At 39.6% G+C, this 25,020-nt stretch overlaps 1 protein-coding gene and 1 non-coding gene across 11 annotated transcripts in view; one reads left to right on the top strand and one right to left on the bottom strand.

The window, feature by feature from the left end:
* The window catches only part of PHC3 (polyhomeotic homolog 3), a 96,619-nt gene that overhangs the window by 26,388 nt on the left and 45,211 nt on the right, over positions 1-25,020 (top strand). For 7 of the 10 annotated variants that reach the window (XR_002731887.1, XM_023213464.2, XM_023213468.3 and 4 more), the window contains exons 5-7: positions 7,286-7,444; positions 10,927-11,025; positions 20,361-20,607. Coding sequence is in view for 9 of the 10 variants with exons in the window: in XM_023213464.2 (XP_023069232.1) it covers positions 7,286-7,444; positions 10,927-11,025; positions 20,361-20,607 (505 nt within the window). In the remaining variant the exon portion in view is untranslated. The remainder of the gene's footprint in view (positions 1-7,285; positions 7,445-10,926; positions 11,026-20,360; positions 20,608-25,020) is intronic. The other 3 variants (XM_023213470.2, XM_023213471.2, XM_023213472.2) reach the window with 2 other exon arrangements.
* On the bottom strand, positions 6,585-6,691 carry LOC111543540. Its single transcript, XR_002731905.1, has one exon. It is a non-coding gene; the product is annotated as a U6 spliceosomal RNA (small nuclear RNA).

Raw genomic sequence — 25,020 nt, forward strand, 5'->3', positions numbered from 1 at the left:
TACTTAAAAGGCCGGGCGCAGTAGCTCAGGCCTATAATCCCAACACTTTGGGAGGCCGAGGCGGGCCGATCACTTCAGGTCAGGATTTCGAGACCTGGCCAACATGGTGAAACCCCATCTCTACTAAGAATACAAAAATTAGCCACGTGTGGTGGTGGGCGCTTGTGGTCACAGATACTCAGGAAGCTGAGGCAGGAGAAGCACTTGAACCCAGGAGGCGGAGGTTGCAGTGAGCTGAGATTGTGCCGCTGCACTCCAGTCTGGGCAGCAGAGCAAGACTCCATCTCAAGAAAAAAAAAATTCTATATAGGGCCGGGTATGGTGGCTCACGCCTCAATCCCAGGACTTTGGGAGGCCAAGATGGGAGAATCACTTGAGCCCAGAAGTTTGAGACCAGCCTGAACTACATAGACCCCATCTCTTTTCTTAAATAAATAAAATAAAAATAAAATTTCTATATAGCATTTTACACTACTAATATTTGAAGTACCACATAGCAGTTCCCACTAAATAATGAGGCAATACTGTTTATAAGTTGCTTTAATATGATAAACGCAAATTAATATACTAAGGTAAACATTAAAGAGCAAAATAGCATTTCCTCTCTGATTCTAAAATTAATGCCTACATAGAAAAGTTAAAAACTTTTAAAAAAAGTAATCCTGGATTTTACTCCTAGAAGGCATTATGTATACACCTTTGACATTTTGGTGACTGTTCTCACAGTTAGTGGTGCATGGCTGTGTGTGTTTCTATATTGAGTCTAGTCATATATCGTGTTATGAGTATGTATTATTGTGTGTACATCCAATGCAGTCATTTTTCTTAACTTTTTTTTTTTTTTTGAGACAGAGTCTCACTCTGTCACCCAGGCTGGAGTGCAGTGCTGCAATCTCAGCACACTGCAACCTCCGCCTCCCAGGCTCAGGCGATCCTCCCAGCTCAGCCTCCTGAGTAGGTGGGACCACAGGTGTGCGCCACAATGCCTGGCTAATTTTTTGTATTTTTGGTAGATACAGGGTTTCACCGTGCTGACCAGGCTGGTCTCGAACTCCTGAGCTCAAGCTATCCACCTGTCTCAGCTTCCCAAAGTGCTGAGACATGCACTCATTACAGGCATGAGCCACTGTGCCTGGCCATCTTTCTTAACATGTTTTTCACATTTGTGATACATATACACACACACACATTTGTATGTAACTATATGAATGATACTCTACATGTTATTTTGCTGCCTTTTTAATCAGCAGTGGACATAAAAATCTTTTAATGCCACTGAATACAGATACATCATTCTTTTAATGTGAAGTATTTCTCTATTTAGGGTATACCTGATGGATTCTGATCAAACACTAGAAACATCTGTCAAATGGACTTTGGCTATGGGTAGTAATTCGTTGGAAACTCCTTTTGAGGACATTAACAGGTGGTTGGGAGTTAAGTGGCTTTTTCTGGCAGACTTGTTTTTTTCTGGTGACTCTTAGAATTAGTGTCGGTGGGAAGACAGCTTGCAGTAATCAGACTCAGTGAGTGAGTTTCTTTGTGGAATGTGACTTGAGATATGAAATGACAGGATTGATAAGGGTCTTCAGTGAAAGGAAATTAGGAGTGTTGGGATGGAACTGACAGAGAAAATAATGGAAATTGGTAAGGACATCTGGTTTAGGTCAGCAGAGCAACACAGGAAAAAGGAGAGCCTTATTAGTTGTGGAAAGGAAGTGCAGTTTTTTAGTTAGGCTAGCTAGGGAGATGGACTTCTTGCAGAGGTGGCTACTGATCTGTTTGCCTTCATGAGTTGGGTGTTAGTAGATAGCTGCTTTTGAAATATTACTTGTTATATGGAACTTAAAAGTAGACACAACACTTGTTCTTTGATCTCACAACTTAGAGTAGAATACAGGTGGTCAGGAGGTTGCCAGTTTTCTTCCTCTTTTCTTTTTTAAGAAAAATAAAAGCATTCTGTTTGTACTTTGTGCTCTACTTCCTTAAAAAGCACTGTCAGGCTTGTTAGCTATCAGCCAATTATTTTTTTAAGAAGACTTTTATTACATTTTTCTTTAAAGAATGTGTAAATATCCTTACCAGGAGTACATTTCTTTCTTACTGTTTTTCGAAAGAATCACCAACTGAAAAAAAAGTTCCAAGGCGTATTATTACTGCAGAGTAACCTGAATTAGGGAGTTATCAGGATGTTACAGAAGTACCCCAGATGCCAAAATACACGAGTCAGAAAAACTTAGGTCCAGTTTTTCCCTGTTGGTGATTTAATCTCTGGAGCAAAGCTTAAATATTGCATGAATATGCCTTAAAATATGAAATACGCCTTAAAACAACATGACATTAATTAACTTAATAAACTTACTGAATAAAGACATTTTGTAGATACTGGGTATATGAAGATGAGTAACACATGGCCCCCACCCTTAAAGAAATTATTATTTAGAAGGATGAGATAGAAATATATGCCAAAATATATGGATGGTAACAATTAGGCAAAAAAGAGGGGGAATAGTCAGTTCTGCTTTGGGATATAGGAATGCCTGAAAAAGCTTATTAGAGCAGGTGAGTTTTGAGAAGGAGTTGTTCACTATGTAGCTGCAGATGGGCTGGGGCATAGGGGTGGCAAGGATGCTCAATCTAGTCAGGAGTATTATCACCAGTGCCATAGAGGACTGAGATCGTGATATTACAAATACTTTGCTATGGGTAATGGGAAGATTGTGTGTGGAGTAGGAGGAGATGATGCTAGAGAGGTTGTCAGGGAAGGTTTAACTTTATCCAGAAGATTCTTAAATGGGTAATTAATAAAATCAGGGAAAGATTATCTGGCAAGTAGAAGCGGACAAGATTCCAGTAAGAGGTATCAGTTTGCAGATATTAAAGTAATCAAGCCGGAAATGACATGGACCCAAAGTCTCAAACTAAGTGATGAAAAATCGAAATGGAAATTAGGAGACAAAAAGGTGTATTAGAAACAAGACACGTGACTGATTTTGTGTGTGTGGTAAAGGAGAGGGAAGCATCAGGATGACTTCCAGATACTATGTCTTGGAGAATTTTAGGAAATGCCAGTGCCATTTGAGGAGAAGCTATTTTAAAAGGAATAAATAATTAGTTTGCTGCTTGAGCATGCCAAGTTTGAGCTGGTAATAGATACCCAGAAAGATGTCTTCTGTAGGTATTTGGATCTGGAACTTCAAAAAAGGGGTTATAGTTAAGAATCAAGAGTCATCAGGATTGAATTGTTTGAAACCATGGAAGTAGATACAATAATCTAGGAATTCAAGAAGAAAAGTGTGGCCTGGTGTGGTGGCTCATGCTGGTAATCCCAGCACTTTGGGAGGCTGAATTGGGGGTATCCCTTGAGCCCAGGAGTTTGAGACAAGCTTGGGCAGCATGATGAAACCCTGTCTCTACAAAAAATACAAAGATTAGCTGGGTGTCACGATGCATGCCTGTAGTCCCAGCTACTCAGGAGGCTGAGGTGGGAGGATTATCTGAGTCCAGAAAGTTGGGGCTGCAGTGAGCCATGATCACTCCACTGCACCCCAGCCTGGGTGACAGAGGGAGACCCTGTCTCAAAAAAAAGAAGAAAAGTGTCAAAAACAGAGCATTAACATTTTGGGAGTGGGTCCAAAAGAAGAGCTGGTAAAGAAGACTGAGAGGGAATGGTCTGAAAAGAATCTACTGAATTTGTCAGTTAGATGTTGGTGACTATTGTTAAGGTGGTTTCAGTGATGTGTTAGGAGTAGGATCCAAATTACAAAATAGGCCGGGTGCGGTAGCTCACGCTTGTAATCCTAGCACTTTGGAAGGCCGAGGCGGGCGGATCATGAGGTCAGGAGATTGAGACCGTCCTGCCTAACACGGTGAAACCCTGTCTCTACTAAAAATACAAAAAAAAAAAAAAAAAATTAGCTGGGCGTGGTGGTGGGCGCCTGTAGTCCCAGCTACTTGGGAGACTGAGGCAGGAGAATGGTGTGAACCCAGGAAGTGGAGGTTACAGTTACAGTGAGCCGAGATCGCGCCAGTGCATTCCAGCCTGGGCGACAGAGCGAGACTCCGTCTCAAGAAACAAAACAAAACAAATTATAGAATACTTCTGTATTGTGTTAGTGGTATTTATGCATTGAATTATACCTTTAAATATTGTATTAAAATAATATGTGATATATATACATTTAGAGAATTAGATAACCAGCTCTCATGTGCCTACTATATAGTTTTTTAAACTTTTATTTTTAAATAATTATAAATTAAATTCCTATAAATCATAGGAAGTTGCAAAAGTAGTACAGAGAGGTCCTCCTATATAGACTTCACTCAGCTTCTTTTTTTTTTGAGACGGAGTCTCGCTCTGTCCCCCAGGCTGGAGTGCAGTGGCCGGATCTCAGCTCACTGCAAGCTCCGCCTCCCGGGTTCATGCCATTCTCCTGCCTCAGCCTCCCGAGTAGCTGGGACTACAGGCGCCCGCCACCTCACCCGGCTAGTTTTTGTATTTTTTAATAGAGACGGGGTTTCACCGTGTTAGCCAGGATGGTCTCGATCTCCTGACCTTGTGATCCGCCCGCCTCGGCCTCCCAAAGTGCTGGGATTACAGGCTTGAGCCACCGCGCCCGGCCTCAGCTTCTTCCAGTTACCATTCAGTTTAACAAGTGTCCTGGGTTAGTTCAGATGTTGATGTCTTGGGCTGGGTTATGGAACCATACAGGGAATATGGATATGGATTCCATAGCCCTACCTGGTGTAAGCCTTCTTTCCTTGCCTCCACTAGGAGCAGGGCAGATGCAAGCTTCTTTGCTGTTTCTCAGAATGTATGGGTGGAGCTTTTCCAGCTCCTTTTTACATATTGGGCAGCTCTTTTTAGGATTTTGGCTCAAAATAGGGATTTGACTTGTAGTCCTCCCCTGAAATAAGCACAAAGGTGGATCTTCTGGCTCTATAGGCCCAATATACCCTTATTATAGACTGCCTTGGTGTCAGCTGAGCTGACGTCTGTGGCTTTGAGTTTCTTCCTTTCTGTCACCAAGAATTTCCCTCTCCCAGCTTTTCTCTCCCTTTTGGAGTTCAGCTGTATATTCTAATTTTTCATATTGATCTAGCATTTCAGTGATACTGTTTGGTCACATGGATGTATTAGTTCAGTCTGCCTTGTTGCTTGAATAAGAAGTCCAATAAAGTTTCTTTTTTTCTAATAAAATATTTATTAATTGTATTCTCTGCTTTGTTCCACAAAAATGATTCGAGGTTGGATTATATTATTCTCTCTTTAAAAATATTATTACTACTACTACTACTACTACCACCACTACTACTACTACGACTACTATTTGAGACAGAGTCTGGCTCTGTCGCCCAGGCTGGAGTGCAGTGGCGTAATCTTGGGTCACTGCAACCTCTGCCTCCCAGGTTCAAGTGATTCTCTTGCCTCAGCCTCCTGAGTAGCTGGGATTACAGGCATGTGCTATCACGCCTGGCTAATTTTTGTATTTTTAGTAGAGATGGCATTTCACCACGTTGGTCAGGCTGGTCTCAAACTCCTGACCTCGTGATCTGCCCACCTCAGCCTCCCAAAGTGCTGGGATTATAGGCTTGAGCCACCGCTCCTTGCCAAAAATATTATTTATTTTAAAAATGGGTAATATATGTATGTGGTCTAAAGTTAGATAAAAAAAGAGTATGCTTTTTCTTTTCCCTGTTACCCTAGCCACCCCAGCCCAATGTCTCTTTATAGATACAACCAGTTACCAGTTTCTTATGTATCCTTCTAGAGGTTAACAATGCACTAGTTCATTGGTGTTTTGGTTTTTTTTTTTTTTTTTTTTTTTTTTTAGATGGAATGTCGCTCTGCCACCCAGGCTGGAGTGCCGTGGTGCAATCTCGGCTCACTGCAAGCTCCGCCTCCTGGGTTTACGCCGTTCTCCTGCCTCAGCCTCCCGAGTAGCTGGGACTACAGGCGCCCACCACCACGCTTGGCTAATTAAAAAAAAAATTTTTTTTTAGTAGAGGCGGGGTTTCGCCTTGTTATGCAGGATGGCCTTGATCTCCTGACCTCATGATCCACCCACCTTGGCCTCCCAAAGTGCTGGGATTAAAGGTGTAGCCACCGCGCCCGGCCAATAATGCACTAGTTTATTCTTTAACAGAGGTTTTAAACTTTAGTGTTTATAATTTAATTTTGTAGCCAATATTCAGGATTTTTCCATCTGTTTGAGGTACTAGCAATTGTATTTTCTTCTGCTTGCTTTTGAGTTACAGCTTTACACTAGTTATGTGTTACATATATGTCTTTATATATGTGAATGGATTATCTGTGTTTTAATTTTTGTTCACAAACTCCTCAGAATTTGACAAAATAAACTGTTGATTAGGATGTGTTAAGTTATGTGGAATATTAAAATGAAACATTAGCTCTATTTTTTATTTTTAATTGACACATAATAACTATACATATTTATGGGATACAGAGTGATACTTGAATACGTGTATTCCGTGTATAGTGATCAAATCAGAGTAACTGGCATATTCATCACCTCAAACATTGATCATTTCTTAGTGTTGAGAACATACAGAATCCTCTATTAAAACTGATGGAAAGCTTCATGAATTTGTATGTCATTTTTGGGCAGGAGCCATACTAATCTTCTCTACATTGTTCCAATTTTAGTGTTTGTGCTGCGGAAGTGAGCACTGGCCCTAATTTTTAGGTGGTAGTGGAAATGATATTTTAAGATGCTAGAAATCTTATTGAAACACATTGTAGCTATCCTTAAAAATTGTGGCTGGGTGCGGGGGCTCACGCCTGTAATCCTAGCACTTTGGGAGGCTGAGGCAGGTAGATAACCTGAGGTTGGGAGTTCGAGACCAGCCTGACCAACATGGAGAAACCCCGTCTCTAGTAAAAATACAAAATTAGCCAGGCATGGTGGCTGGCGCATGCCTGTAATCCCAACTACTTGGGAGCCTGAGGCAGGAGAATCACTTGAACCCAGGAGGTGGAGGTTGTGGTGAACCAAAATTGCACAGTTGCACTCCAGCCTGGGCAACAAGAGGGAAACTCCATCTAAAAAAAATTTCCCTGATTACTAACCAATCCATGCCATTGTTTGCATATGTGCAAATAATTGCCCAAAGAATTGAGGGGGTCTGTCAAAGATAAAGGCTTCTCCTTTGGGTTCCTTAGCCACAGTTAATACTATTGATTGCCTGACTGCAGCCCGGTGTGAAATTCAGTAACATGGAGCAAGAAATGGAAGCCTATGACCTAATATGTTTTCTTCCTTAGATCAACCTCTCCACTTCTCCTACACCTGCACAGTTAATAAGCCGTTCCCAGGCTTCCAGTTCTACCAGCGGCAGTATTACCCAACAGACTATGTTACTAGGGAGTACTTCCCCTACCCTAACGGCAAGCCAAGCTCAAATGTATCTCCGAGCTCAAATGGTAAGATATGAGCTACCAAATTTTTTCAGTGTTTAAGGACTTGAGAGATCAAAATGTTTCTTGATTTGATACAATAAGAGGTATTTTTAATATTTAAGAAATGTTTAATTGTGTGTGTGTGTGTGCATGCGGGCGTGCCTTCAGCTCTTGTACATTATGTCATGAAAGATTCTACTTTTAATTAATAAGTCTTCTTGGTATCAAATAGTAATTATCACGTTGCGAAGCTAATAGAGATTCAGTAGCATAAGTGATTATTTTTTAATATCAAATTCATCGGAAACCTTTTTTTCATATATTAACATCTCTGAAATTGGGATGCATTTTATAACTGATGGCATCTTGGTACTTACAGTGGTCCATAAAATCATTGCCTATTTTTGACAACTTAGATTTAGTGAAATAGAAATGTTGAAAAAAACTTCGTTGTTAAAGTTAGAATTTGTATCCTAGGATTTTTTGAATTCTATATTGGAGTTCCGGATAGTTTCCCAGATGATTCTTAACTTTGGTTATTCCTATCTCAAGTTCTGCAAGGTTATTTGTGTTCTTGAGTTCATTTTGATCTTTTATGAATATAGGAATGTTAATTTGGTTATTCTGTATTTGGGTATCTACTGATTTCCTAATTTAATTGTTGAGCTTCTTTAAGGAATGTAAAAATTGGTTGACATGTATTTTATTTGATGTCTTTACAAGAAGCTAGACAAATGCATTGTCCCTAATATATTTATATTCTTTTTTGTCCAGTGGACTGAATATTTACCTGGATCTCCAGGTTTTTTGTTGTTGTTGTTATTGTTTTTTGAGGCGGAGTCTCACTCTATCGCCCAGGCTAGAGTGCAGTGGTGTGATCTCTCTTCACTGCAACCTCTGCCTCCTGAGTAGCTGGGGTTACAGGTGCCTGCCACCGCGCCCTGCTAATTTTTGTATTTTTAGTAGAGACGGGGTTTCACCATCTTGGCCAGGCTGGTATCAAACTCCCGACCTCGTGATCCACCCGCCTCACCTCCCAGAGTGCTGGGATTACAGACGTGAACCACCACACCTGGCTTGGATCTTCAGTTTTTTTTATCTAAAATTGCTAAAATTGCAAAGTTTCCAATCATTTAACTAATTCTATGCTTTAAAATTAGGTTGAACCATTTGAGATGGTCGCTATTTGACTCTTTTTGAACTCTAAAATCAGCAGTTTCATAAGGGTCAAACTAAATTGAATATCTTCTTTTTAGGTTTAGTCCTTTCAGGGTCTTGGTACTGGAAATTACCTTTTCAGGAAAGTTACGCCATTTGTCCCTCGGTGTCTGTGGTGGATTGTTGCCAGGCCCTACCCTCTCTGTCCCCTAAAATACCCAAATCTGAGGATGCTCAAGTCATAGTATTTGCATATAACCTATGCATATCCTCCCATATACTTTAAATCATCTTTATGTATAATACTTAGTATAATGTAAACACCATTTAAATAACTTATATTGTTTAGGGAATAATGGCAAGAGAAAAGTTTGTACATGTTCAATACAGATGCAGCTGTCTTTTTTTTTTTTTTAATGAATATTGCTTTGATCTACAGTTGAATGACGAACCACAGAGCCCTCCATAGATATGGAGGCCTCATTTTACTTTGTTGACTTTACTTAAATTTAGTGTACTAAAAAACTGAAGTTTAAAAGGTCACTTAATTGGTCATTTAATTTTTCTAATTGTTTTTGGTCCTTGTTTGGTTGAACATTTTAACTTAGATAGCAAGAGGAACTGAGTAATTTATACAATTTTTAAATAAAGTATTTACACATTCTTTGAAACAGTGTCAAATTTACTAAATTGAATTGATTAATCTCTAAGTGGATTGTATTGCCTTAGAAATTAATGACATTTGGCTGGGCGCGGTGGCTCATGCCTGTAATTCCAGCACTTTGGGAGGCCGAGGCGGGCAGATCACCTGAGGTTGGGAGTTTGAAACCAGCCTGACCAACTTGGAGAAACCCTGTCTCTATTAAAAATACAAAAAATTAGCCATGCATGGTGGCTCATGCCTGTAATCCCAGTCACTCGGAAGGCTGAGGCAGGAGAATCACTTGAACCTGGAAGTCAGAGGTTGTGGTGAGCCGAGATTGCGCCATTGCACTCCAGTCTGGGTAATAAGAATGAAACTCCATCTCAAAAAAAAAAAAAAAGGAAATTAATGGCATTTGTTTGAATATTGAAAAAAATTGAGCCGGGCACAGTGGCTCACGCCTGTAATCCCAGCACTTTGCGAGGCTGAGGTGGGCGGATCACTTGAAATCAGGAATTCGAGACCAGCCTGGCCAACATGGTGAAATACAAAAATTTGCCTGGCGTTGTGGCGTATGCCTGTAATCCCAGCTACTCGGGAAGCTGAGGCAGGAGAATCGCTTGAACCCAGGAGAGGTTGCAGTGAGCCAAGATCACATGACTACACTCCAGCCTGGGTGAGAGACTCCATCTCACCAAAAAAAAAAAAAAAAGGGAAAAGAAAGGAAAGTGATAAGTAAAAACATTAAATGTCTTTTTGTTTTTTGATGTGAAGCTTTTTTGCAGGCTCTTTTGTTGTTGAATTTTGACAGGTGTGGCATTTACTTTTAAAATGAATATTTCTTTTTTTTTTTTGAGATGGATCTTGCTCTGTCGCCCAGGCTGGAGTTCAGTGGTGTGATCTCAGCTGACTGCAGCCTCCACCTCCTGGGTTCAAGTGATTCTCCTGCCTCAGCCTCTCGAGTAGCTGGGATTATAGGCACACCCAGCTAATTTTTGTATTTTTAGTAGAGATGGAGTTTCACTGTGTAGGCCAGGCTGTCTTGAACTCCTGACCTCCAGTGATCCACCTGCCTTGGCCTTTCCAAAGTACTGGGATTACAGACGTGAGCCACTGCACCAGGCCATAGAATGAATATTTCTTTACAAATAGTTTTAAAATGAAAGGGCAACCTGGATTTGCCCTATAGATCCTTTGTAGCAGAATGAAATATTGGAGTGTAGTATGTGGCATAGTTATCCTTATGATAAAGAGGACTGAAAAGGCTTTTTTGGTGTTTCTTTTTGTTTCTCACTGAAATTTAATTTGTGTTCCAAAATAGTGACTGTAGTTGTTTACTTTAACTTTCCATTTTAGGAATCCTGCCACAGTAGTTTTGAGCTAGGAAAAATTTAACTATAATAGCTTATTTGAGACACAATTTGGCCTGAGAATTTCATATCACCAAAATATATTTTCTTTTTTGAGTACTGCTTTTTTTTGCACTCATCAGAATCATGAGCTGTTTCAAAAATGTTTATGATGTTTTTTGAGTTCTCTTATTATCAGAAGCTTCTCTTTGTCATGTAAAACCTTTTGCTGAGGAGATAATCCTAAACTGCATTGTCTTTCTGTCACAAATTTCAGTCTCTCTTGCCTGCTACACATTGTGTGTGGGACATGTTCTTTTGTCTTAGGGTATTTTTTTGGTTTTCTGTCTGTACAGCTGATTTTCACACCCGCTACCACTGTGGCTGCTGTACAGTCTGACATTCCTGTTGTCTCGTCGTCATCGTCATCTTCCTGTCAGTCTGCAGCTACTCAGGTGAGCTTGTCTAGCTTCATAATGTGTTACTTGAGATCTGAATCTTCAGGTTAAAGTTAAGCATTCCTTTTGTGTTTAACTTACTGATGGTTTCAGTGCTCTTTGTCATGCATTTCAGATTGAAATTTAATAAAATACAATGAGAACTTCAAGAAAATGTTTTTTCTGTTAAAATTATAATAGCGTTAAACACAGATATTTAGGTTATTTGACGTTGGTTGGTCAAGGTTAGTGAGACTTTTTGTTAATGACTTTCTATGTTTAGTTTTATCATAAAGCAGATTTATTTCCCATGTGAGATATATTCTTTTGCTTAGATTGCTTTGCAGTATTCCTTATGTAATAACTAAGTCAAGAAGGATTTTAAGTTTGAAAGTGAATTAAACTAGACAAATTTAAAATTTAAAAAATTGGTCAGGTGCAGTGGCTCATGCCTTTAATCCCAACACTTTTTGGAGGCCCAGGTAGGAGGATTGCTTGAGCTCAGGCATTAAAGACCGGCCTGGGCAAAATAGCAAGACCCGGTCTTTACTAAAAATAAAAAAAATTAGCTAGATGTGGTGCTGTGCCGCTGTAATTCCAGCTTTTCAGGAAGCTGAGGCAGGAGGATTGCTCAAGCCTGGGAGATTGAGGCTGCAGTGAACTATGATAGTGCCACTGGATTCCAGTCTGGGTGACACAGTGAGATTCATCATTACAGAAATGCAAATCAAAACCACAGTGAGTATTACCATACACTCACAAGAATGGCTGACATGAAGAAGACTGCTAATACTATATGTTGGTGAGAATGTGGAACATCCAGACTCTCATATATTGCTGGTGAGAGGGTAAAATGGTATAGCCACATGTTGGAAAAAACTTTGGCAGTTCCTCATGAAGTGAACCATACATGTAGCATGTGACTCAGCAATTCTACTCCTTATGTTTACCCTGAGAGATGTGAAAACACATAAAGACATGCAAGCGAATGTTTATAGCAGTAGTGTTCAGAATAGAATAGCCCCTAAGTGGAAACAACCAAATATCCTTTAACTGCTGAGTGGATAAACAAATTTTGATATATTCTTTTTTTTTTTTTTTTTTTGAGAGAGAGTTTTGCTCTTGTTGACCAAGCTGGAGTGCAGTGGCACGATCTTAGCTCACTGCAACCTCCACCTCCTGGGTTCAAGTGATTCTCCTGCCTCAGCCTCCCGAGTAGCTGGGATTACAGGCACGTGCTACTACACCCGGCTAATTTTTCTTTCTTTTCTTTTTTTTTTTTTTTAAAATGGAAACAGGGTTTCACCATGCCAGGCTGGTCGTGAACTCCTGACCTCAGGTGATTTGCCCGCCTCAGCCTCCCAAAGTGCTGGGATTACAGGCGTGAGCCACCACGCCCAGCCTCAATATATTCTTACAGTGGAATACTGCTCAGAAATACTGATGAATCTTAAAAACATGATGGTTAGCAAAATAACCTTGGTATAAGGAATACATACTCTATGATTCCATTATATGAAATTCTAGAACAGGCAAAACTATAGTGAAAAACAATCAGCTAAGTGGTATCTGGGATAAAAAGTAGGGGGAGATTGATTGGGAACGGGCATGAGTGAACTTTCATGGTTAAGGTGATGTTCTATATCTTGGGGTAGTAATTGTATATACATATGTCAAAACTCATTGATTTGTTTTATTGTATGTAAGTTACACCTCAGTAAATTTGATAAGAATGAATTAGAATGAGTACATTTTAAATGAAAACAATTTGAGTTAGAATGTTACTTTGCATGATATTGCTGTATTCTGGTATTTTTCATAATGAATATTTTAGACTGCATATGGCAGAAATGGATATTTTAGGGTCATCGTTGGCTTCTTATTTATAATATAATAGTTCTCAATCTTCTGGTAAAAAATAAAAAATGAGATAATATTCCTTGGTATTTTTGATAAAACCTCTGTATATTATTTCATTTACAAATAAAGGCTGATTTTCATGTATTAATTTATAAAGATGATAGTCAGTTAATTTTAGGTTTCTCCTAACTTGCCCAGTGATTCTCTGCAGTTTCTTAACTTTATTGGACTTTTTTTTTCCGTATTTATAAAATGAGACCTTTATCTTTGTTAACGTCAAGGTTTTTCAACTCTAAACTTTTATGTCTCTGGAATGAATTTGTTGAAGTAATGATATTTTTAAATTAATTGATTGATTGATTTAGTTATTTATTTAATTTTTGAGATAGGGTCTCACTGTCACCCAGGCTGGAGTGCAGTGGCTCAATCATGGCTCTTTGGAGCCTTGACCTCCGTGGGCTCAAGCCATCCTCCCACCTCAGCCTGCTGAGTAGCTGGGATTACAGGTGTGCTCCCACGCTTGGCTAGTCTTTGTATTTTTTTTTTGTAGAGGCAGGGTTTCACCATGTTGCCCAGGCTGGTCCTGAACTCCTGAGCTCAAGTGATCTGCCTACCTCGGCCTCCCAGAGTACAGGCGTGAGCCACTGTGCCAGCCTGAAATAATGATCTTCTTTTCTTTTCTTTTGGTTTTATGAAACGTAATAGAGCTAGACCATCATCAACTTCCAGAATATTTTAAATTTTATTTTTTCATTTATATTTGACTTTGTTCCAGCTAACATTTTAATTCATTTATAAGATGTGTACAATAAAACATTAGAAAGTAAATTGGAACCATGTAAGAAAAAACACAAATAAAACTAGGAAAGTGGCATGGAGCTAGGAGTGAAGTTGCTGCTCAGTTTACATGTATGAAGTTCTATATGGACTTAAGCCCCTACTTCAGTCATTTATCGTATGACTTGTACAAGTTGCCAAACATCTTTAATATTCTTTCATATTTGTAGGGAAAAAGGATGAGTAATATTTATCTTTAGTGTATAGAACATTACAGGCACTCAGTAAGTAGTAGTTTTTTTTTTGCAGAAGTCGGGGATAGGAAGACTTGGGTTCAAATTCTGACTTCAGCAACATTTGCCAGCCAGATTGATTTTGGCCAGATTCATAGGATATCATAGTGTTTATAATACGGACTTTGGAGCCAGAATCTCTGGGTTCAAATACTTGCTCTACTATTTTATTGTTATAAGTCCTTAACCTCTCACCTCAGTTTCAATTATATAAAATAAAATAACATTTATAATATATTTCATAAGGTTGCTGTGAGGATTAAATATGTTAATAAATTAAAATAGAAGTGTCTGATAGCATTTACTAAATGTTTCATTTACTCCTTAAAACAACTCAGCTCTACTCTTGGAGCTGTTGCTTGCAGCCCAGAGTTGTTATAAGGAATAAATGAAACAATAAAGTACTTAACGTAGTGCCTGCCACATAATAAGATACCACAAGCTACTGATTACTGTTTTTGTTATGCATTGTCTGAAGATGAGTCACAAAGTTGGTTCTTAGCTTTCAGGTAACTAATAGTGAAGGGAGAAAAGCAACCACTTAAAGAATTTATAGGCCAGGCAAGGTGGCTCACACCTGTAATCCTAGCTCTTTGGGAGGCAGAGGCCGGTGGATTGCTTGAGCTCAGGAGTTTAAGACCAGCCTGGTCAACATGGCAAAACCCTATCTATAGAAAAAATTTGCAGGGTGTAGTGTTACGGGCCTATAGTCCCAGCTACTTGGGGGGCTGAGGTAAGAGGATTGCTTGAGCCCAGGAGGTTGAGGCTGCAGTGAGCCAAGATCGAGCCACTGCATTCCAGACTGGGTGATAAAGTGAGACCCTGTCTCAAAAAAAAAAAAAAAGAGTTTATAGTTTCCAAGGTAAAACAAACAAACGACCTGCTTAGGAAAACACAGCTGATTTTAATATGTTCTGAGGAGCACAATTTGTCTTGCTGGTATGCATGAAGAAAACATCTTACTTCATATTTAAGGGTATTTTTAGTGTGAATAGTCAAAATAATTTATAAAAGTGGTCTTTGGGGTCCAGATTGATGTGTTCTAAGTATGAGCCTCTGTGATCGGACTTAATTCAAGGATAGATTTTTGAGGGGCTGGAGGAATGGATTGAACTTTAGGAATTTCTCTATGGATATTGTTTCTCTTCTCTGTACTTTTGAAATGGCAGTGAGTGAGGCTGGCATTGGTAGGTGATGCTCACACTTATGCACTCCAGTGATAACTTTCCTCAAGTTCAAGACTATTAGTTTTGGAAAATTTCTGCATAACTTTCTTGAGTTTAAAATTATATTTGCAGTTAAAAATTTTATTTATAATTGTGAAATACCAAATCTGAAGTTGTATTTTAATACTCTTTAAGCTATAGAAGTCAGTTTAACAGTTGATTTTTCCTTTGTACTAAACATTTTTATACCATAGTGTAAAAAATGAGGAATTTGGAATATCTCACTTCTATTTACTATGTTAAATGCTCCATTCCTTCTCTCCACCTGGCACACCCACACAAAAACAGATTTTTGGAAAGATGTTATAGGGTAGAGTGTGATAAGAGATGAGCTGGGCATGGTGGCTCACACCTGTAATCCCAGCACTTTGGGAGGCCAAGGCAGGCAGATCACTTGAGGTCAGGAGTGTGAGACTAGCCTGGCCAACATGGTGAAATCACGTCTCTACTAAAAATACAAAAATTAGCTAGGTGTGGTGGTGGGTATCTGTAAATAACCTGGCTAACTCGCAAGGCTGAGGCAGGAGAATTGCTTGCCCCTTAGAGGTGGAGGTTGCAGTGAGCCAAGATCGCACCACTACACTCCTGCGTGGGCGACAGAGCAAGCCTCTGTCTCAAAAAAAAAGAGATGAGTAAGAAATCTGACCCAGAGGCTGGCAGAGTGGCTCACACATGTAATCCCAGCACTTTGGGAGGCGGAGGCGGGTGGATTGCTTGATGCCAGAAGTTCAAGATGAGCCTGGCCAACATGGCGAAACCCCAAGTCTACTAAAAATACAAAAATTAGCCGGACATGGTGGCACAGGCCTGTAGTCCTAGCTACTCAGGAGGCTGAGGCAGGAGAATTGCTTGAACCCAGGAGGTGGAGGTTGCAGTGAGCTGAGATTGAACCACTGCCCTCTAGCCTGAGTGAGACTCTGTCCCAAAAAAAAAAGGAAAAAAGAAAAAGAAATCTGACCCAGTAAATCCAAAGGGCTATTTTTTATTCCCCAGATAGCCTTACTGGGGAATACTCTTAGAATTGAGGAAAAAAACAGCCCTTTGGATTGAAAAGCTAAAAACTCGGCTCTACTGTCAGCAATGTGACCCTCACTCTTAGGGATACTATGATAATTGCCATAGTATTTGTTAGATTCCAGTTAAATAATTGATGTGAGGGTATTTTGGCAGGGAAGCCCTCTATAACAATGTGAGATGTGAAATTAGCAAAAATAACTCCTGCAGAATGTAGACTTTTTCAAAAGTTAGAAAGTTTTCTTTTTCTTTTTTTTTTTTTTTTGAGACGGAGTCTCGCTCTGTCCCCCAGGCTGGAGTGCAGTGGCCGGATCTCAGCTCACTGCAAGCTCCGCCTCCCAGGTTTATGCCATTCTCCTGCCTCAGCCTCCCAAGTAGCTGGGACTACAGGCGCCCGCCACCTTGCCCGGCTAGTTTTTGTATTTTTTAGTAGAGACGGGGTTTCACCGTGTTAGCCAGAATGGTCTCGATCTCCTGACCTCGTGATCCACCCGTCTTGGCCTCCCAAAGTGCTGGGATTACAGGCTTGAGCCACCGCGCCCGGCCAAAAGTTAGAAAGTTTTCTAACTTGATTAAAGGAAAGGTTCAGATGAAATGAATGTGGGACATCAGAGTGCCCTAATATTCTTCTTCTTAGAAAGGATGGGTTTTCTTTCAAAAGGGAAGCTCTGTCAAGGAAATCTGTGTATGTGATCTTTCCACTAGCAGCTAAGTTAACTTTGTAATATACTTTGGCAGTGTAGCTTTCATGTTTGGAATTTATTTAAACCATGTCGATATTTAAGTCAAAATGATCATAGATATTTTAGCCATATTCTAAAATATATATGTTCACATAAATAATATATATACAACCTAGTGTATGTAAGTATATACACATTTTCTTTTAGAATTCCAGAAAACATAAGGAAAATTAGAAACACAAAGTGTATTATTCTATAGAAATGGATATGCTGCAGGTTTCAGGGTTCATTGTGTCAAATCCTCGTTTACTGTGAATATACTTTTCATTTGAGGGAATGCTTTCCAGTTTTTCAGATTATTATCCTTTGGTTATCATCACTATACAGTCTACTTTATAGATCACTTGTGGCAAATGTTAAATTTTATATTATCTTTCTCTTGCTTCCTGGAAGATTTTAATGTGCCTCTTCTAGATACTTGTTGAGGTGTTTTTGGTAAACATGAACAGATTTTAATGTTAGCATAAGAACACGATGAAGAGAACTTAAGTGCTTACCAAAAAATTAGCCATGTAATATGTATTTCAAAATCATACATAAGAGAATACCTCAGACTTGTGAAGTTTCTATTAAGCCTGCAGCACCGAGCTGCAGGGAGTATAAAAATGAATGTTGAGATGAGAGTATACTAGCGAGTCTCGGTATTTCACAGACATACATTTAGTAATTCTAAATCAAGTTAGATATTTGTCAGTTCAATAGGCCAGTAATGACCCAAATGCTATGGGAAAGTTGCTCCAGAAGGGAGGAAGAAACCCTTTTCTAACCAGGGACTTTGGGCATGTTTCTTAGGTAGGGTAAGAGGGATTTTACTGGGCTTGGAAGAATGGGTTTGGCTTCAAAAGACAGCTTTGAGAAAAGATGGCATTTAGGCAGGAGGTGCTTAAATAAGAGCACCAAATGAAGGAAGTGGAAGGTATATTTGGAGAATAGTGAGCAGAACAGTTTGGGTGAAATATGAGAACTGTGGGCTGGAGGAATAGAAACTGGGGGCTTGAAGTGGGTTTTGGCCTAGGTTGTGGAGGGCTTTGAGTGGCAATCTGAGAAATCTGGATTCTAATATTTCTTTTCTTTTTTTTTTTTTTTTTTTTGAGACAGAGTCTCACTCTGTTGCCCAGGCTTGAGTGCAGTGGTGTGATCTCAGCTCACTGCATCCTTGCCTCCGGGTTTCAAGCAATTCTCCTGCCTCAGCCTCCTGGGTTGCTGGGACTACAGGCACCTGCCACCACACCCGGCTAATTTTTGTATTTTTAGTAATTTTTGTATTTTAGTATTTTGGCGTTTCACCAAATAGGCCAGACTGGTCTCGACCTTGTGATCTGCCTGCCTCAGCCTCCCAAAGTGCTGGGATTACAGGCGTGAGCCACTGTGCCCATCCAGTATATTTTGTTTTTGCATTAAACTTTAATAATACAGTGGTTATTATCCATTTATGTTTACATTGGTATGAAATATGAGAAAAATTAGAGAAGACACTCCATATGGTTTCAGTTAAAAAATTCTTTGAGTAGCCGGGCGCGGTGGCTCAAGCCTGTAATCCCAGCACTTTGGGAGGCCGAGACGGGTGGATCACGAGGTCAGGAGATCGAGACCATCCTGGCTAACACGGTGAAACCCCGTCTCTACTAAAAACTACAAAAAACTAGCCGGGCGAGGTGGTGGGCGCCTGTAGTCCCAGCTACTTGGGAGGCTGAGGCAGGAGAATGGCGTGAACCCGGGAGGCGGAGCTTGCAGTGAGCTGAGATCCGGCCACAGCACTCCAGCCTGGGTGACAGAGCGAGACTCCGTCTCAAAAAAAAAAAAAAAAAAAAAAAAAAAATTCTTTGAGTTGCTTAGAATAGAACTGATGAAAACTTTGGTCTGAAGTATAGCTTTTTTTTTTCTTTCTTTTTTTGAGACAGAGTCTTGCTCTGTCACCCAGACTTGGGGGGCAATGGTGCAATATCTTGGCTCACTGCAACTTCCACCTCCCAGGCTCAAGCAGTTCATGCCTCAGCCTCCCAAGTAGCTGGGATTACAGGCATGCACCACCATGCCTGGCTAATTTGTATATTTTTAGTAGAGACGGGTTCCCTGTGTTGGCGAGGCTGGTCAAACTCCTGGCCTGAAGTGATCCACCCACGTCGGCCTCCCAAAATGCTGGGATTACAGGTGCGGGGCCCCACGCCCAGCCTGAGAAAGGACAGCTTGTTTTGGAGACAGAGTCTCACTCTGTTGCCCAGGCTGGAGTGCAGTGGTACCACCTGGCTCACTGCAACCTCTGCCTCCTGGGTTCAAGTGATTTTCCTGCCTCAGCCTTCTGAGTAGCTGGGGCTACAGATGTGTACCACTACGCCTGGCTGATTTTTGTATTTTTAGTAGAGATGGGGTTTCACCATGTTGGCCAGGCTGGTCTTGAACTCTTCACCTCAGGTGCTCTGCCTGCCTCGGCTTCCCAAAGTGCTGGAAGAAAGTATAGCTTTTGAGCATCAGTTAATGATGTAGAGACAGAACACATATGAAACTGAAGAACATTTTATAAAGCAGTAATATATCATTTGCTTTGTCACTTTGGAGTCTCTTTTATCTCAGTTTCTCTCCCAGGGCCAGTGCTAGCCTACATATATTTGGTACATGCATTCTAGATAGACAAGAAGTTCAGCAACTTTTGGAGAAGCATTTTTCTGTCTTGCTTCTTGCTGTTTGGAAATGTTATAAATCTCAGCTGAGAGTAATTGGAATAATCTTTGCTACCATCCAGACTGGCAGTATGTTTCAAATAGCCCTGAGTGTAGCAGGAGCCACCACAGAAAGCCATTTCAGGATCATGCACACAGTCTTTTCAGTTCATGAGATGTAGTTTTCAAAGGCAGTGAATGTTCAATAACAACACCACCAAAGTTTTACTAAATTAAAAGAGTTTCTTGAAAATGCTTTTCATAATTTTCACAATGGGGCAGGTGATTTGATGAATTAATTTTCTTACAAGGTCAATGTCCCCTTAATCTCTATAGCTGGAACTGGTAACTTTTTAAAATGCAGTACGTTGCAGAGTAATTTCCTCATATTCGTAGTTCATACATGTATAATACACACACTGTTTATATACATACTGCTTTTATCTAGTTCTTTATGATCCTTCCCTTCTCTCCCTTCTCCTCCTCCTCCTTCCCTCCCCCTTTCATCTTCCCTCTCTTCCTCCCTTACTTTTTTCCCCCTCCCTCCCTCTTTTCCTTTCTCTTAATGTCTTTTAAAAAATTGCCACTTAATATTTAAGATGTGATTATTTAGAATAATAACTCTTCTTTCCTTAAGGATTAATCAGTTCTTTGAAGTGCTTGGAGCTTTTCGTATGAAAAGCATAATATAAGTGTGTTGTCAGTATTGTCATAATGGTAATGATGTCCACATCAATTAAAACCATCTGTTTTCATCCTGATTTTCTGTTATGTGGTTCTTAGGTTCAGAATTTAACATTACGCAGCCAGAAGTTGGGTGTATTATCTAGCTCACAGAATGGTCCACCAAAAAGCACTAGTCAAACTCAGTCATTGACAATTTGTCATAACAAAACAACAGTGACCAGTTCTAAAATCAGCCAACGAGATCCTTCTCCAGAAAGTAATAAGAAAGGAGAAAGCCCAAGTCTGGAATCACGAAGCACAGCTGTCACCCGGACATCGAGTATTCACCAGTTAATAGCACCAGGTGGGATAAAACTTTCGTTGAAAATAGTTGTATTATTCATTTTCTTAGCAGACAGAGCAAAACAAAGGATGTTCATTACTTGAACAGGAGTGACACCTTTAAAACATTTTAGAATGTGAATTTTATAAATTTAATCTTAATGTGTAGCTTGAAAAGAGACAAAAAAGCCCAACAGATAAAATAAATTGTAACAATATAATAGGTTTTTAAAAATCAAATAACATTTGGTTAACATCTTTAAGTGCTGGTCTCTCCTTATGTTGATAAAACCTTTTAGCTTTAAAAAAAGATTTGCCTGTAGTTTATTTAATATACTTCAGTGGGATAATTTTTAAAGCTTTTAAAAAAGCAGTATACTGTTTTGTTTAAAGTTGTTATCAGTGGGAGAAATCTGTCACTTTGAAACAGAACTATGCATAATTATTTTCCTTATGTTGTTGCCTTTTTCTGTCTTTGATTTCATCTCTGAGAGGATCATCTCAGGCAATCAACTGAGTCATTGTCTTTCTTCTCAAGCTTTAAATTCAACCTGTGCATCCTTTACTTTATCCAGATAATTTTGCCTCATGGTTCTCATACTGAAAATGTGGGGGCCATCTAGAGTGACCTTGCTGCCTCTCTATTCATCTCAGAATTTCTCAGGATTGAACTTTCTTTACTTTTAATAAGATAAAGAGTTACATGTATTCTTAAACTCAGCACCATTTGCCCCTGTTGTTGATCCTACCTACCTTTTTTTTTTTTACCTTCTTTAGTACTTAATTGTTAGAGCATCTTTTATCTTCTCATACTAGACCGTTTCCTTTGTTTCTCAACCATAATTAGGTCTCCCTTATTCTTAATATATCTGCATGTTTTTCTAAATCACTATAACTGTAGCTTATTTGAGTATGTGTGTGCGTATGTGTATGTGTGTTGCTCTGGGCTAGACACTTTATAAATGTTTCATTAAAAAAAAAAAATCTGGCTGGGTGCAGTGGCTCATGCCTGTAATCCCAACACTTTGGGAGGCTGAGATGGTGGATCACTTGAAGTCAGGACTTTGAGACCAGCCTGGCCAACATCGCGAAACCCCATCTTTACTAAAAATATAAAAATTAGTGGGGCATGGTGGTGTGCACCTGTAGTCCCAGCTACTTGGGAGGCTGAGGTATGAGAGTTGCTTGAACCTAGAAGGCAGAGGTTGCAGTGAGCCAAGATTGCACCATTGCACTCCAGCCTAGGTGACAGAGCAAGACTGTCTCAAAAAAAAAAAAACTTCCTTTGTTCCAGCAACCTCATCGGGGAAGCATCTTTTTTCTGTCCTTTTATAACGCTGCTTTACTTTTTAAAGACTTGTTTTGCACTTAGGTGTAAGTGTAAAATATTCCACTTAAACCTATTTCACTTCTCATGTTTCTTGTGTTAATATTGCCAGCATTATCTGCATCACTGAATCTCAAAACTGTGGAATTGTCTGATTACCCTAGTTAGAAATTTCTCCTCACTCTGAACTTGTATGGTCCCTTCTGGTTCTTTTTCTTTTATAGTTATTTGTATACTGATCTTAGCTTCTCTGCTAGATAGTAAGCTCCTTGAGGGTAGGATAATAATATTGAGCATTTATGTATGTGTGAGGCACTGTGTTAGTACTTTACATTAACTCTTTAATCCCTGTTTAGATTCACCTTTTCATCTTTGTATCTTGACAGCACTAAGTTGTACCTTGTATGTACTTACCTGTATTAGGTGGGAGGTACATATTTGTTGGATTAATAGTTCATTTTTTTTTCCCACTTGTATTTCGGGAATTATTGCAGTCTTTCTTATTGGTACTAATTAGGTATCACTGTGCTTAGAATTGTTAAATGTGAATCTTATGTAAGTAGGCTTTGATATAATGTATAAAGTAATAAATATATTCATAGTATAATTAGACACTTTTTTTTTTTAAACCTCTGTGTGCTAGGCGCTGCTCTCTGTATAGCATAAAAGCTGGGTTTTTACACTGCTGTACAGAGTATTCTCAGCCTCAAACCAGCATCCGGCCAAATTTGACAGTCAGTGTGGAGCAGTGGTGACCCATGGTGCTTAGAATGACTACTCAGGGACAATTTCTAGTGATTCCTGAAGTTTTGATAAATTATAATGAAGGGTAGGTTAATTTCTTTCCAAAGAGAATGTTACTTTCAGAGAAAGCTGGGAACTATTTCAGGGTTAGTTCAAGCAAGGAGATCTAGTTTTGGATTTTTCAGTCCCCCTTAACTCTCAATACCTAGTTCTGAATTGCAGCTTATTCCCTCTTTCATTAATAGTGTGATAATATGCTTGTGGTTTGCGTTCCGCTGGTGGTCAACATCTTGTGTAAGTATGGAGGAAACCAGTAAGCCAAAACCACCAGAGTCTCAGGTCAGTTTTAATTCCAAATTCAGATCTTACGTGTATTACCCAAACTCCAATTTTCCATGATGATGTTGATTGGAAACAAAACCACTCAGAAAATCCTAAACTACTTAAAAGTTTCTTAAGCGTTACACTACAGTTATTCAAAGCCATTCATATCTTCTATTAAGGCTATAGCTATATTTTTCACCTTTTTAGTTTTTCTGCTTTTATTGGTAAGAAGTTAATCTCGGCCTGGTGCGGTGGCTCATGCCTATAATCCCAGCACTTTGGGAGGCTGAGGCGGGCAGATCACAAGGTCAAAAGATCAAGACCATCCTGACCAACATGGTGAAACCGTGTCTCTACTAAAAATACAAATATTAGCCAAGCATGGTGGCGCGCGCTTGTAATTCCAGCTACTCGGGAGACTGAGGCAGGAGAATCACTTGAACCTAGGAGGCGGAGGTTGCAGTGAGCCGAGATCGCACCACTGCATTCCAGCTTGGCAACAGAGCGAGACTCAAGTCTTAATAAAAAAAAAAAAAAAAAAAAAAGGTTAATCTGAAGCTAAGATATTTTGAGAGATTCTAAACTGATTATTTGTCCTCAATAAGAAAAATGTTCCTTCAAGTCATTTTAAATGTAAAAAAATCTACTTGTATTCTAATGTAGTGTAGTCTAATAATTATCGTAGTGTACATGGATATTGTTTTCTTATATGTATTTTTAGGGTGCTAAAGTAACTTGGTTTTCTTTATCATTTCTTTTTGAAGGTGGAGTATCCACTTGATATTTAGTAAATTCTATTTTTAATATATAAAGTAAGGTCAAACTTTAAATGTCTGGAAATATGAACTGTATTAGAGCTGAAGTTTTTTTTATCACAGTTTTTAGGATTTTATGAAACTAGTTTAATTGGAAAAAATATATACTGTTTTTTGTAGACATTAATTCATTGTGTAGTGAGAAGGTCCTATATTAATCTGCTCCAGCTGCCCTAACAAAATACCATAGACTGTGGCTTAAAGAGCAGAAATTAATTTTCTCACAGTCCTGGAGGCTGGAAAGCCCAAGATCAAGGTCTGGCAATGTTCAGTTTCTGGTGAGGGCTCACTTCCTGGCTTGCAGATGTCCTCACCTGGCCTTTTCTTGAGTGTGTGGTGGGTGGAGGGAGCAGAAGCTCTCTGATGTCTTTCCTTAAAAGGGCACAAACCATGTCATGTCAGGGCCCCACCCCATGACCTCATTTAACCTTCGTTATTTCCTTAGAGGCCCCATCTACAAATACACATTGGGAGTTTGGGCTTCAGCATATGAATTTTGTCCCACACTCAGTCCATAACAGGTCCCTAGACTCAGTTAGGATCATAGGTTCTTTTAGACCTAACGCTGTCCTTAGTAGCCAGATGATTTCAGGCAAGTCACTTAACTACTCACAGTTTCTTCATCTGTAATATATTGGATTGGTATAGTACCCTGTCACTTTCATGAGATTGCTGTACTGAATGAAATAGTATGTGTTACTTTTTTTTTTTTTTTTTTGAGATGGAGTCTCGCACTGTCTCCCAGGCTGGAGCGCAGTGGTGCAATCTCGGCTCACTGCAAGCTCGGCCTCCTGGGTTCACGCCATTGTCCTACCTCTCAGCCTCCCAAGAAGCTGGGACTACAGGCACCCGCCACCGTGCCTGGCTAATTTTTTGTATTTTTAGTAGAGACGGGGTTTCACCATGCTCTTGATCTCCTGATCTCGTGATCCGCCCGCCTTGGACTCCCAAAGTGCTGGGATTACAGGCGTGAGCCACTGCTCCCGGCCAATATGTGTTATTTAAATAATAGAATATATATGTGAGAGATGATGTCAGCCATTAATTCTCTGACTATAAAGCCACCCTAACAATAAGATGATGTTTATTAAAATTAGAGAAATTAACCAACATGATAGGATTTTTTTTTCAGAGCACTAGGTCTTTTCTTTGACAGAGGTATTGCTTCACATAGCCACATAATTATTCTGTAATATATGTGCTTATCAGTTGGACTTATGGACTA

Source organism: Piliocolobus tephrosceles, chromosome 2, assembly GCF_002776525.5.
Source record: "Piliocolobus tephrosceles isolate RC106 chromosome 2, ASM277652v3, whole genome shotgun sequence".
Classification (NCBI taxonomy): domain Eukaryota; kingdom Metazoa; phylum Chordata; class Mammalia; order Primates; family Cercopithecidae; genus Piliocolobus; species Piliocolobus tephrosceles.